Here is a 15,922-nt window from a genome sequence, read left to right as displayed (position 1 = left end):
CCAAAATACAAAAAAAAAAAAAAAAAAAGGATATTATTACCTAATGCCCTGAATGTTAAAATCTGTGAGATTTATACTAAATGGAAGAAAGTGCAAGTGACCAAAAGTTGACAGGAGTGAGAGGCATGGTAAAAGTTACCTTGGGGTTCTGAGAAACTTCTAGTGTCAAATTTGCTTTGACATGATCTAAAAAACTCTTAAGAGATCTCTGGGCTAGGCTGGTGATTGGGGGTCTACCCGTACACCCCACCCCCCTGCCCCAGTATATAGTGAACAATATCAGAAATTAGGAAGATTATTCCTGAATGCCAAATTTTGAATGAAGTAATGTATATATTACCATGTTACTTTTTGTGAGGAACTGCACAGAATCACATATCTATAGTTTTTTTGTTAGATCTCTTTAGGAATCCTTCTGGTAACAAAGCAAGCCTAAGAAGGGAGGGGAAATCATCTTAGTCCTGGAAGTAGACTTTGTTGGAACTGCTTTGCCCTGCTTGCATTTCCATATATACCACAAAAGTACGTCAGTAGGGTTACCCAGGAATTTGAACCACTTTGCACAAACAAAAACACTAATTCATTTAATGTTAAGCAACTCCACAAATCAGTTAAAAAGTTCTTGAGCCTAGCAGTAAAAACAAAGAAAAAGCCAAATCTAAAGCTTCATTCCCATTGATAATATTTCATTTCATGGCATTCTTAGTTTGGATATGAGATTAAAAAAGAGAAAGAAGTCCAAAACAAGGACTAAAAATAAATGATAATTATGCTGCTTTTGCACAAGTAATGAAACTGACCATATTTGGGTATTCCAGGAATTTAAGTTTTCTATTAGCTAATTTTAGGTACTTTTAATCCCTTTTGTTTTGAGTAGGTATTCTTGTTTTCTTTCAATGGGCAGAAAATAAGTTGTGATTTTTTTCTGTTTTCTCTACAGACTTCTATAAGGTGATATATAATAGTCAAATGCGTTAATTTTTTTAAGCTTTGGTTTTTGTTGTTTTTTTTTCTTTTTAGTTACCTAATAAGCAAAAAACTCACTATTGTTAAATCTTTAATATTATATCAGAGATAGGATATGTAAGTGTTGAGTTTATGTTAAATTTTCAATTTTTGTTATTTTTTAAAATTTTCATTAATTTTGATGTAGAAGATACCTTATAATCATTTTACTTAGTAAAGCTATATTGTATGTCATGTTTAATGCAAAAATGTAATTACATGCCATCAGTATAGTCATTTTTTACCAAACTATTTCCCTCTTTCTGTTTTAAATTACCCTCCTCATCCCAATACATAATGAACAATATTGGAATTAGGAAGATTTCTGAATGCCAGAACTTGGATGAAATAATTTATATATTACTGTGTTACTTTTTGTAGGACACTGCACAAAATCACTAATCTATAGTGTTTTGATTGCTGGATTCTCTTCAGGAATCCTTTGGTAACAAAACAAGACAAATCAGCTTTAGGGAAGAAAAGATACATGATGGGTATTATAAAGAAATGTTCAACACACAGCCTAGCTGTTAGTACAGAATTTATAGCTGCTGGGATTGACCAGTCTTGATTTACCTAAAGGAACATATCTCATAAAGAAAATTATGAGCAAGTAATAGTTTTTCATATGTAATTACAGTAAAATATAGTGGGGTTTTGTTTTTTGTTTTTCTCTAGTTATGTTCATATCAGATAATGAAAGTTTTAACCCTTCATTATGGGAGGAACAGAGAAAACAGCGGGCTCAAGTGGCATTTGAATGTGATGAAGACAAAGATGAGAGAGAGGCACCTCCCAGGGTGAGTCTGACCTTTTTTCGTTCAGATTTGAGAGAGGTCTGCTGGTATTTATTAGGTACTGTGTAGCTAGTCTGTGTTATTTTGGGGGATACAAAGAAGTACTGGTTTCATTCCTTGCCTTCAATGCACTTGAAATTTTACTGATCCAATACATTTATCATGTGAAAGAATTTGAGAACAATATAAAATTGTGTGATTAAAAGTTAAATTTCATACTATGCGTAAACATAAGAGAAAAACAGATGATTGTTTTCTGCCTTTCCTTTCTTTAATGATTTATTTATATGTACTATAGGGATAAAGAACTCTTTGATAGGAATGTTTTGTTTCTTTATGAAGACACTGTGTCGCAGTGACAGAAACAGCAAGTACACATTTCCAAGTTACTTATGGATGTGATTATCTTCCCCTTATATAATAAAACTAGCTGAATCCCAGAAGATGACAATTAGGCTGACCTTGGAAGTGTCTGGTTCTTAACACATAAGATATAATGCAGGCAAGGGGGGGTGGTATATAGCTCAGTGGTAGAGCTCATGCTCAACCTGCATGAGGTCCTGGGTTCAATCCTCAGTACCTCCTCTAAAAATAAATAAATAAATAAACCTTATTACCTTCCTCCAAAATAAGTAAATAAAAATAAATTGTACAAAGAAATTTTTTTAAAAAAGATATAATGCAGGCATTTTTTATGTGTTTGGATAACTATCTAGCTGGAAAACACATACCTGTTTAAAAACCAGGTGACAATGTTGCCAATATCCACACCATGTATCTCTAAATGGAATACGTTTAAGTCAGCTGAAAAAAAGGTTTTAAAACACTAAAAATCTGTAACTGTGAAGTTTGACTGTCAATAAAACCGTACTTTTATTGAGTTTAAAATGCTTTCAGAGGCCTATCATCTATCTTCACAGTTATTCCTATGCACTAGATATGCAATGTAATTAAGATGGATTATAGATTAAATTTTGAGGTTGACATTAGAAGTATTTATCTATATTTTAATTTTCACTTATTCTCTTTTTCTAGGAGGGAAATTTAAAGAGATATCCAACCCCATACCCAGATGAACTTAAAAATATGGTCAAAACTGTTCAAACCATTGTACATAGATTAAAAGATGAAGAGAGTAATGAAGACTCTGGGAAAGATTTGAAACCTCATGAAGATCAGCAAGTTGTAAATAATGATGTGGGTGTAAAGGTTAGAAAACTCAATTCAAAACCATTGGCCAAAACCTATTTCAAGTTCTGTAAAATTTTAAAATGATAATTGATATAGTGATCCTTTTTGTATGCACTAAAATGTACTCCCACATTTAAGGGGATGTTCTCCAATACCTGAGCTAAAAGCTGTAGTAACTCCCTAACTGGCTATTATTACCACTTCAGTGTAGTTACAGACTATCCAGATGGGCGTGGGAGTGTCAACATGTACTTTGAAAAACCATTGTCTGAAGGAAGAATTAGATAACACATACCAGAAAATTCGTTGTTTTGGAAATGCCTTTTCCCTTGGTAATATTGATCTAGTCTACCCAGTTCTAATTTTAAATGTATTGCTGTGGCAGATCATCAGCATTTCGTTGGAATATTTCAGAAATTTACACAAACCCCTAAACTGTATGTTCCTTTAATGGACTTTTTCTACCACATTGTGTCACAGAAACAGAAGTTTTATCATGTCGCTAGAGTCATTATGCATTCTATAATGAGCAGAAAAAAAATTAACCTGAGTTTGAGCATGCTGAGCTGACTCAGTTATAAACATCAGCTTTGCAACTTTTAAGATAAAATGTAATTTCATCTAATCAGCTGAATTGTAAAGTTTAATGTGGCTCATGGACCTTTGGGACCACCTGTTCCCCAAATGAGCATTTTATCTGTGAGTGCTAGACATTTCTATGTTTCAGGTTTCTTCAATTTATCTAGACTAGGAAAATACTAAATTACTTCTAAATTTTCATCTAAACTTTAATACAAGATTTATTTTCTTTTACTTAGACTTCAGAAAGTACCACTCCAGTAAGAAGCAAGGCTGATGAAAGAGAAAAGTATATGATAGGAAACTCTAATCAGAAGACCAGTGAACCTGAAGCTGAGATCAGTCCTGGGAATCCACCAGTGACTGCAAATATGAAAGCCTCTGAGAACTTGAAGCATATTGTTAATCATGATGATGTTTTTGAGGTATGGCTTCATGATTATTCTGGGGCAGTCATAACTGATAAGAATTTAATATTTCATTTGTTGTTCTCAAGGTAGGAGAAACCTGATACTGATAGAAAATACGCTAATGCATTTGCCATTGAGAAATTTTATAATTGCTATATTACTCATTTATCACTTTAAGCTTAAACATTTGAGTACAATGGGTATAAGATTTTTACTGTATAAATTGGTTTGTGGCAGTTCTTTTCTAATTCTGTAAACTACAGAATAGCAATTGCTTTTATTTCTACAACTTAAAAATGAAAAAAGAAAATGAAAAGGTTGCCATAGGTGTACTTTAATTATTTGACTTATTTAAGCATTTATCATTGATTGTGAAGTATTTTTTTCCTGACTATCTTGAGACTTTTTTTTAAAGAGATTTTTCTGGTGGATCAATAAAAACTAACTTAAAAAAAAACAGCTTTATTGAGATATAACTCATATACTATATTATTCACCCATTTAAATAAGAGGTACAGTTTAATGGCTTTTAGTATACTGAAAGTTGTGCAGCCCTCACCACAGTCAGTTTTATGACATTTTCATTACCCTGAAAAGAAAGCCTGTACTTTCTCAGTTGTCTCCCTGCAACTTCTCCAACCCCCTACCCTGCAATCCTAGACAACTAGTAATCTGCTTTATCTGCCTCCATAGGTTTGGCTCTTCTTGGCGTTTCATGTAAATGTTTTTGTTTTTATAGATGTATAGTCAGTTTACAGTGTTGTATCACATTTAATATAAATGTTATCATACAATATGTGGTCTTTGTGACTGCTTTTCTCACTTAGTGTAATGTCATCAAGGTTATCCATGTTGTAGCATGTATCAGTACTTCATCCATTTTTTAAATATCTGAACAATATTCCATTGTAATCACCAATAATGAACGTTTGATTTATTTCCACATTTTGGCTGTAATGAATAAGACTTCTTTGAATATTTGTATACAAGTTTTTGTGTGGATGTATATTTTCTTTTCTCATGGGTGTATTCCTCAGTAGAATTGCTAGGTCAGAGAAAACTCTATGGATCATAGTGAGTCTATGTTTAAGTGTTTGAGAAACTGCCAGACAGTTTTCCAAAAGTGATTGTACCCTTTTACCTTCCCCTCGTACACTGCTGGAGGTAATGTAAAATGGTAAAGCTATAACCTTTGAAAATGCAATTCTGAAGTGTTTTTTATTTATAGCTGTATTGCCCACTATGGTATCCACTAGGTACAAGTGGCTTTTTAAAGTAATAAAATTAAAAATTGAGCTGCTAAGTTACACCAGCTATGTTTTGGATACCCGGTAGCCACATTTGGTTGGTTAGTGGCTACCATGTTGAACTACACAGATAATTTCCATCATTACAGAAAGTTATACTGGAGAGCACTGGTGTATAAAAAGAGTGGTATTGTGGGTTTATAATAGCATCTTTATTCTGGAGAATTCAGAGTATATCATCTATCTTCAAGGTTATCCTGTAAGCTAGTTTCTACTACAGGAAAAAACTCGTGGGTTTTGAATGTACTAAATGAATCACATCATTCAATACACTGTTATATATACATTGAACCTAATATAGTCTATGAAAAAGTTATTAGGATTGTCCCAGTGAACTTACTAACACTGCTTTAGTGTAATTTATATTGTAAGGCCCTGCTTTTGGGCTATGGTGGCAGAATGGATAAATGAATGTATAGAATATAATCAAGGTTAGAGTGTGCTAAGTATGTAAGAAGGTACTAATAAAAACATTAGGTGCTACAACAATTTAGAAAAGAGATATTTTCTGGCTACGAAGAACTAAGGATGCTTTAAGGTGAAGGAGGCATTTTACCTGTGTTTTGAAATGTTTGTATTAGTAGAAGTTGGAGAACTTAATGAAATAATGAGAAATGATGAGAGCCAAAGAATAGGATTTAGAAAATATGGAAAAGAGTACATTCACTCTGACTGAATATGTCAGGGGTGATAGTATATGAAATAAAATTAGTAGAGTAGATTCTGAATTCTACTAATTCTAATGAAATCAGTAGATCCTGATTCTGAAGCCCTTAAAAGCTATGGTAAGACATTTGGACTTAATGTTCTATACTATATCATTTAGGGAGCCACTGAAAACATTGTAGCCGAGCATTACTTGTGATAGAGCTATGTATTAGAGGTATCTGGCAACAGCAGCTGAATTCTCCCAAGTTTGAGGGCTTTTGAATAACAATAGTAGAAATCGTGGACTAGAAGTTAGTTGCAAGAAAATTACAGATACTAGATGCGACTGTCCTTGACTATAAGGAATAGAGAAGAGGGAACAATTACATAACTATGCCTGAATAGGATGATGATGCCATTAACAGAAATAGTGGTATTAAGAGAACAGACAGGCTTGGAAGGACAAATTTGTTTTTAGATATGTGGAATTTGAACACTTGATAAAGACCATCAGATAGACTCATTCAATAAATAGTTGGAAATATGGATCGTTAGCTCAAAAGGTAAAGCAAAGCTAGCTTATAAATTGGAGAATTTTCTACATTAAACAAAATCACGGAGAAAGGAAAAAAAACATGAACTAACTGCAGAAGATTAATTGACATGAGCAAGGAAACAGAAAGGTGGGAGGAGGTTTAGGAGACTAAAGTTCCAAGAAGCCCAGGTATAATACGGCTTCACAAAGGAGAAAGTTTGGTCAGCAGTTTAAATGCTGCAGATGTATCAACGATTAAGATAGACCATTTGCCCCTCTTCGTTCCGGTCATCTCATTCTTTGCATTCATTCTGTCAGTCAAGTCTTGTTAATTGCAAATTTTCTGTCTGATTCTTTTTTTTCTTTACTGGCTATCACTGCCACTGCCTAAGGACAGGTGGAGTCTTTTTTCTTCAGAACTGTTACATAGCTAGATTGCTTTCCAGCAGTCTCTTTCTCTTTCTGTACATTTTTAATACCAGAGTTACATTTTAAAAGTTAATCCCATCTTGTGAGTTCCTGGCTTGGCAACTTTCAGGCCAACACATGAGCTCGTACCCAGAGCATAACCTTTTACCCTGCAATCCAGTCTACCTTTTCTCTCTCTCCTGCCTCTTTTATCCCAAGTTCCAGCTGCATGAAGCTGACTTGCCATACCTTATTTCCATGTTTTCCTCTACTCAGAATGTCATTTCCCTCTTAACTCACCTTTGAAGACTAAACCCCATTTACATTCTTTCCCTCATCTACTACTTAACAGTCTAACTCTTTCTTTTGTAACACAATCTTGAACAGGGTTGGCACACTCTGGCCTGTGGCCCAAATCTGGCCCACCGCCTATTTTTGTATGGCTTACAAGCTGAGAACAGCTTTTACATTATTAAGTGGTTGAATAAAAGTCAAAAGAAAAAGTGTATTATGTGAAATGTGAAAAATTAGATGAAATCCAGCTTTACTGGCACACAGCCATAGTAATTTGTTTACATATTGTCTCTGGCTACTTGTATACACAGTAGCAGAATTGGTTGGTTGAAACAGAGGCTGTCTGACTCGCAAAGTGTTAAAATATTTACTGTCTGATATTCTAACTGAGATAGTTTTCTGACTCCAAACCACTTATTTATTATGGCAGATAAAGCACGTAGAAGTCTTAGTACTTTTAATAGAACACCTTTTTAAGACCTTTTATTTTCATCATATTAACTAGGAATAATTTAACCTATAGAAGATCTGATTTTTATATACAATATATACAGTGTTAAAATTTTTCTGTTAACACTTGTTGACCATGGGGTCTTTTTCCTTCTTCTTCTGTCTAATAGCACTCAATGGTAGATAACCCAAGACAATTGCCAAATTATCAGAGAAAAAAAATCATGTAGAATAATTTTAAAAATTCTGTCTTCAGATTGGGCAAAAATTGACATTATTTCACTTGGTGGAAGAACGCCTCAGTCCTTGTGATTCCTTGGAACCCAGAGATCCTTGAGGAAATAAGTTTGAGAATTAGGAATAGACTTTTTGTTAGAGTACCTTTGCTAAACTGAGTTTTTCAATGAGCAGGGATTATGTTTTGTTCATTTCTGTTTCTCTGACATTTGACATAGTACCAGGCACATACTGATCATTAATACAGTTGAATTAAGGACCACCACAGAAAATTATACCTTAGGTACTTTGGCGTACTGTTAATAATTTCCATAGTTTTTTTACTCCAGTGTCTTGAAAATTTTAAATCACGTGCTAGTTTTAGTCACTATTACTGTAATAAAGGTTTTATATGTGTTCTAAGTATTCTTTTCTCTTTGAAATTCTTGGGACTTAATATTTATTCACTTAAACCAAAATTTATTTTTATAAATATTTTCCTTCTTTTTTCTTTAAATTAGGAATCTGAAGAACTGTCTTCTGATGAAGAGATGAAAATGGCAGAGATGCGGCCACCATTAATTGAAAGTTCTATTAACCAACCCAAAGTGGTAGCACTTAGTAATAACAAAAAAGGTTAGATTTAAAGGAAAGCACTAAGAATAGAAATAACCTGAATAAAATTTAGTAATTTTTTAGAATAAATTTCATTAAATGTCGTCATGTTATTTAAAACACTTTTTAGTAATAATTTCTAAAACATGCCTTTCTAAAAGATCTATTCCTTATTGCTTGTGTTTTTAAAGAAAAATCTTGGTGGATCTTTTCTCTTTCCTCGTTCATGCAAGTTTACTTATGAGGCATGGACTTTATAGGCAAATCAGCCTAGATTATGATTCTGTCTCTCCACTTGTTTGCTATATGATCTTTGAGCTACTTAATTTTATCCATGTGTGTAGGTCTAGTTAGACATGCAGAGAGGCCATTGCAGGATTTTGTGAATATTAAATGTATTGGATTGTTCAGTGTATTCAGATATAGCACAGTACCTGATGTAGTGCAGATGCTTGTTTTCTTGTCTATCCCAGAACTTTTTTTTTTTAACACACCTCCCCTATCCCAGCCACTCATACCACAGAATCTCAGACTCTTAGAAATGAAAGAAAACTTGAAGAGTATCAATCACTTCCTTTTATCCTTCCCTCAGTCCTTCCCACCAAATGCCTGAACATATCTACATTATCTCCACCAGAGATTTATCTATCCTTTGCCTTTATGGCATTAATGAAACTTACTGTCAAGTTGGTCTTTAAAGGATAGCTTGGAGTTTCATAAGAATAATGGTAGTGATATTTTTTGAGTACTTCCTAATTGTTACTCACTAAGAGTTTACATGTTATTATCTAATTGTCACAATTGTCCCATGATAAGGAGGTAGAAGAAGAGGAATATATCTAGGAAAGAACTTAAGTGCCATATTACTTAACAGTATTTTAAGCATGCAGAATCCAAGGTAGGAGAAGGTATATAGCTCAGTGGTAGAATGTGTGCTTAGTATGCTCAAGGTCCTGGGTTCAATTCCCCAATACCTCCATTAAAATAAATAAAAAATAAATAAACCTAATTACCTCCCCCCAAAACAAAACAGACAAAAAAATGAATTTAAAGAAAAGAATTCAGAATCCAAGACCCAAATACCTTAAAGTTGAAGTTACAGAGCCCCAGGAGCTACTGTTTTCAGCTGTGTAGCACAGTTGTGTCAGTTGTGTAGACACAATCGACTACTTCAACTGAGATATTTGGAACAGCAAAAATATCCTTGATTCATAGAATCTCCTTTGACTGTGTCTTTATGTAGTATTCCTATGATTTGGCTAGAATTGAGTTAAAAATAGCTTTTAGTGTGGTAAAGATTTTAAGTTATCTTTTTATCAGTACTTAAAAAATAGTACTTTTTATACTACCTACCTATAATGGAATATGAGTATTGTCTATTTCTGTTTATTCAGTTATTATGAAACCATCTAACATATTGAGAGTTCACTCAGTTCACTATTTACATACATTCTTTGAAATGACTTAAAAACTAAAGAGAATTGACTTTGTGAAAATTTCTTGAATTGTTTGGTGTTTGTTCTTTGATTGACTGCACTGCTCATTTTGATTGTCAGAAAAGATGAAAATGATTCCATGCATGTATGAAATAATTTCTACCCCAGATAAGTTTACCAACACTGTGAACTGTACTATGACTTTTTAACACTGTAAATGTGTGGAAAAGCATATTTTCTAAAACTAACTGATGACCTTATAAAACAATGTGTGGAATCATCTTGTCAGTAGTTAAAACTAAACAAATTCTGAGTACCTCTCACATTGGTCATATTTTTAAAAAACGAGGTATCACTAAAAAAAAAAAACCACTAAAGGTATCACTTTTAAAATTTTTTAAACTTTGTATGTCTTAGAATTGAATTTTGAGAGTGCACTCTGGTTATCTTATTATCCTTATAATTCTTTACCTTCTATATTGAACCAGGACAGTATAAAATGCCATTCGTCATCACTGGGAATTCTTCGTGGCTTTATCAAAGCTAAGGTTTTTTTGTTTCAGATGATACAAAGGATACAGATTCTTTATCAGATGAAGTTACACATAATAGCAATCAGAATAACAGCAACTGTTCTTCTCCATCTCGGATGTCTGATTCAGTTTCTCTAAATACTGACAGCAGTCAAGATACCTCACTGTGCTCTCCAGTGAAACAGACTCATATTGGTATTAATTCCAAAATCAGGTTTGTGAACATCTTAACAAAACAGTTTATTTGTATAATAAATAAAGATGGTAAGGCAAATAGATATATAGGACTAAAACATAAAAGATTTCACAAATTAATATACAAGTGATTCAGGTATTATGTGGTTTCTTCCCCATTTTACTGCTAATTATTTAGCTTTTATACATTTCCATTTTAAATTAGTCTTTTAAATGAGGGAGAAAAGATTTAAAATCTACTCAATTCTCTTCATTAAAAGATTGAACAGTTTTATAATTTTTCTGGTCATTACCGTATAAACAGCCTGTTTGGAATGATTCAAGTTGAAGTGGGTATTTTTAGAGTTAGAAATGCAGTCACTTTGGGGGATACCATTAAAGGGTTCAGTCAGATATTTCTGTGTAGTGCTGTGTCTTTGGCTTAGACTTAAATTTGTAGGTCAAACTCTCTGAAACAAGGTTTACTTCCTGTAGGCTTGAATTTGGCTGAAGTAAAAACAATTTTGTCATACGGCTCTCAAGAAATTTTGTTATCAAAGTTACACTATTACCATTTGACCTTGATGTTAATTTATCAGCTAGAGTGCTTGAAAGAAAGATCTGGGTTACTACTGAACCCAAGTTTATTGTATGAATATTGTTAACTATTTTTTAGAGTTAAGTTGTTCTTAAATTCCAGGCATATTTCAGGCAAATTTTTCTGTTGTTGATTTGCATTGCTTTAAAAAGAAGATGGATTTTATGTCTTAAAATAAGCTTAACTATTATGTGGTTATAGTTATAACTAATCATTTATATCCTCTGAATTTGAAGCTGAGATCCAGTGTGGTAAAATATTAATTTTATACCCCCTTAGATATTAAGACAGTGATTGATTTGTTGAGTAATAAAATTTTACTGATACTGTAGGGAAATAGTTTAGTACTTTTTAAATCATGGTTTTTTTGTAATGAAATAAAAGCTAAGAAAGGGATATAGCCATACCTTTTTTTGGTGTATTTCTAATAATATTATCTGTTACCTAATGGGAAGATCAATATTAAAGATTATTTGTTGAAACATAACTCGAATATTTACACGAGAGGACACAAATATGTTTTCGTATCACCTAGTAGAAATATTTCTTCTAATTTTGGAATGCTGCATTTATAAATATTTGCCAAATACAGTGTAGTCAAATAGAATGATTACATTCAGCTTCTTTTTTGATCTTCATATTTTGTAGGTCTTGGGCGATTGTTTAGTTCTTTGTATAATTTCCTTATATATATATATATATATATATGTTTGAATGTAATAATATCTACTTAGTTAACATGATTAATTCTGATTAATAATGTAAAGTTTTGGAATTATTTATGTAATATCCCATGCTCTTTACTCAAGTGCCTAGCTTACTGGCTTTTCTTTCATATATCTGCCCATCTTTCAAGGATTTCACGTTTTAGTGCATTAATGAAAAGAGGCAGCAATAGAAGAGAATTATTTCATTACATAATCTCGTATTTTTCATTGTTTAGCCCTATTTGTGATGAAGTGGTTGATATTGATGAAAATTTATCTATAAATTTTAATTAGCGTGTTTAACTTGTCTCCACTTAATATAAATATATATTATTTGACTCTTACAATATTTTTAAAATTACATGCTTGATAATAAATAAATGCCTTTTATCTGTGAGTCCCATCAACACTTATCTTTGTATACCTACACACGAGCTAATGAGCTAATGAGCTAGTAATGCTCCCCATTACTAAGAAAACTGGGGTTTATGATGTTTGTGATAAAATTATCTTTGTTTTAGGCAAGAAGATGAAAATTTTAACAGCCTTTTACAAAATGGAGATATTTTAAATCATTCAACAGAGGAAAACTTCAAGGTTCCCGATAAAAAAGATTTTAACTTACCTGAATATGAGTTGAATATTGAAGAGCGATTAGTTCTTATTGAGAAAGGTGTTGACTCAACAGCCACATCTGATGAATCTCACAAATTAGATCATATCAATATGAATCTTAATAAGCTTGTAAATGATGATACATTTCAACCTGAGATAGCAGAAAGATCAAAGACACAGGATATAGTTCTTGGAACAGGCTTTTTAAGCAACAGTGCTAAAGGAGAAGCTGAGCACTTGGAAAATGGAAATAAGTACCCTAATCTTGAATGCATAAATAAGGTGAATGGACATTCTGAGGAAACTCCACAGTCTCCTAGGAGGACTGAACCACATGATCCCAATTCTTCTGTTGATATGGGTCTTTCCAAGAGCACTGAAGATCTCTCCCCTCAGAGAAGTGGGCCGATTGGATCGGTTGTGAAATCTCATAGCATAACTAATATGGAGACCGGAGGGCTAAAAATCTATGACATTCTTAGTGATAATGGACCTCAGCAGCCAAGTGCAACAGGTAAAGTAACATCTATTGATGGAAAAAATATAGTTAGGAGCAAGTCAGCTACGCTTTTGTGTGATCAACCATTGCAGGTATTTACTGGTTCTTCTTCATCTTCTGATTTAATGTCAGGTACAAAGGCAATTTTCAAGTTTGATTCAAATCATAATCCTGAAGAGCCAAATATAATAAGAGGCCCCACAACAAGTGGCCCACAGTCTGCACCTCAAATATATGGTCCTCCACAATATAATATCCAGTACAGTAGCAGTGCTGCAGTTAAGGACACTTTGTGGCACTCCAAACAAAACCCCCAAATGGATCATGTCAGTTTTCCTCCTCAGCGCCTTCCTAGATCAGAGAGTACAGAAAATCACAGTTATGCTAAACATTCTGCCAATATGAATTTCTCTAATCATAACAACGTCCGAGCTAATACTGGATACCATTTACATCAGAGACTTGGTCCAGGAAGACATGGGGAAATGTGGGCCATCTCACCAAATGACCGACTCATTCCTGGAGCAACTCGAACTACGATTCAGCGACAGAGTAGTGTGTCCTCCACAGCCTCTGTCAATCTTGGTGATCCAGGTCCCACGAGGAGGGCTCAAATTCCTGAAGGAGATTATTTATCATACAGAGAGTTACATTCAGTGGGAAGAACTCCTCCAATGATGTCAGGATCACAGCGACCTCTTTCTGCACGAACATACAGCATTGATGGTCCAAATGCATCGAGACCTCAGAGTGCTCGACCCTCTGTTAGTGAAATACCAGAGAGAACTATGTCAGTTAGTGATTTCAATTATTCACGGACTAGTCCTTCAAAAAGACCAAATGCAAGGGTTGGTTCTGAGCATTCATTGTTAGATCCTCCAGGAAAAAGTAAAGTTCCCCATGATTGGCGAGAACAAGTTCTACGACACATTGAGGCCAAAAAATTAGAAAAGGTAATTAAACATGAATTTTTCATTCTCTTTATGAATTTACTAATTTTCTTTTAAAAAATTTGATACTTTGTTTTTTAAACAAGGTGAAACAAAATACTCCAATTACTGAATATATGCTTATGTTCTAGAAGTTTTCCCTTGGGTGAGAATAGACGTCCAAGTTTAGACTTACCCAGATGAGATGATAGTATAAACTTCTTTCTTTCACTTACTCCTTAGTGTTTTCTGATGGGCTTACATTCATTTTACATATTTATGTGTGTGTCTCTTTTAGATTGTGCCACAAATACGACAGTTAATACATGTATATACATGTTTATCTCTGTTTAGTATTTTGACCACCTTCCCCTCATGTATTAATAATTGATTATGTAAATATGTGTACAAAAAGAACAATTTACTATATAGTTAACAGAATAACCAGAAATGTATTGTAAATATATATCTTTTACCTAAAAGATTTTTTTCCCAGTTCGTGTTATATGACTAACGCTGTCACTGACTGAGATGACTTCTGGCATGGCATTCACTCTTGACTTTCCCTAATTGCATTTCTGACCTATTTGAACTGAGATGTCTGTGGCTCTAGCGTATGTAGTTTGGAAGTCATTGGTAAAATAACTTATGTTCATGTTCAGCTTATAACTTTATGCATAGATACTCATTTTTAGAAAGAGTTAAATAATTTTTTTAAATTATTCTATAAAACTGATATGTTAGTGCCACAGTTCTGTGGCCCAAGTGTATCGGGCATATTCTTTAAGGTTTAGCTTCATATTTCTTAGTGTATTTTACCTTAAGAATTATCTTAACTTTGTTTATTGAATATAAGACTTTTTAAAAACAGCTGACTATATACAGTCTCAATTGATCGTTATTTTTTTTAATTCCTTTAGTCCAATTTTTCAGAAATCATTGCCTAAAAGATGAATAATACCTTATATCAGTTCACATTGAACCTCTGTAATTGTTAGCTGTTTAAATAGCTGATCATCTGTAGCATTAGGTGACTTCATTCTCATCTATCCATTTTGTTTCAACAGTAACTCTGTACATACTGTTGAGGCTCTTTGAACTGTGTGCTTTAAGGAATTCGGAAGGTTCTTAAGCAAAGGAGTAACATGGATGTTTTGTAAATAAATTTCTGGCAATGGTGTGGAAATGGATTTGAGGAGGAAAAGACTGTGGTTAAATTGTTTGAGTTATGAGGCTGTCTAATGGTCCAGAGAACAAAATGGAATGAGAAATGTTTCAGTGGAATTAATACAGAGGAACAAATTTGAGAGGCAGTTCTGAAATAGACTTTATAAAAGTTTACTTCTAATTAGAGTATTCCTATAATCATTCATTGAGTGAAAGGTATTAAGCTTGAGATTGGTGCCTTGAATAACTGGTTGTTAGGAATGCCATTAACTGGATTTTGAGGAGGAATAATGAATTTGGACAAAGAGATGAGTTTGGTTATATCATATTACTAGTTGACATCCCAGATGACTGTTCTCCCACTGCTTTCTTATCTGACAGAGATAGGCCTGGACTTCAGTAAATAGGAAGCAAGTAGCAGCCATCTCATTGTTCATTGTACTGCTCTGTTTTTTATGTTTAGAAATTTGCCACACAATTGCTTGGAGGGTACATGAGAGCAGTTACCCAGTTGTGCCCACTGGTAATTTAGAGGTGAAAATTAATTCAGTAAAAGTAGGAAAAGCCTTGTTGAGGATACAGGGCAACATGATTTAGACTCCAAACTTGAAAGCATTGGTTGAAAATGGTGGAGGGTGATGGAAGATCTTTATTTGCTCCTCTACATTTCCTCCACTCTCCTCTAAACCTAATTCTAATGGCATGGTAGACATTTGAAAAACTTCCTTAGGGGATTTCACAAAACCTGTCCTACGTCTAGAAAAAAAGTTACTACTTTGCCTAGCTGAGAGTTTAGTAGTAATACAGGA

The 15,922-nt window shown here is 33.5% G+C and overlaps 1 protein-coding gene across 7 annotated transcripts in view; it reads left to right on the top strand.

Moving 5' to 3' along the window:
* Positions 1–15,922, top strand: part of ERBIN (erbb2 interacting protein) — a 101,626-nt gene that overhangs the window by 73,897 nt on the left and 11,807 nt on the right. For 6 of the 7 annotated variants that reach the window (XM_006197535.4, XM_015245124.3, XM_031675511.2 and 3 more), the window contains exons 16-21: positions 1,684–1,805; positions 2,838–3,011; positions 3,812–3,997; positions 8,362–8,476; positions 10,455–10,638; positions 12,425–13,970. In XM_006197535.4, the coding sequence (XP_006197597.1) occupies positions 1,684–1,805; positions 2,838–3,011; positions 3,812–3,997; positions 8,362–8,476; positions 10,455–10,638; positions 12,425–13,970 (2,327 nt within the window). The remainder of the gene's footprint in view (positions 1–1,683; positions 1,806–2,837; positions 3,012–3,811; positions 3,998–8,361; positions 8,477–10,454; positions 10,639–12,424; positions 13,971–15,922) is intronic. The other variant, XM_031675499.2, reaches the window with a different exon arrangement.

Source organism: Vicugna pacos, chromosome 3, assembly GCF_048564905.1.
Source record: "Vicugna pacos chromosome 3, VicPac4, whole genome shotgun sequence".
Lineage (NCBI taxonomy): Eukaryota > Metazoa > Chordata > Mammalia > Artiodactyla > Camelidae > Vicugna > Vicugna pacos.
This window is presented reverse-complemented; position numbering and strand designations above follow the sequence as displayed.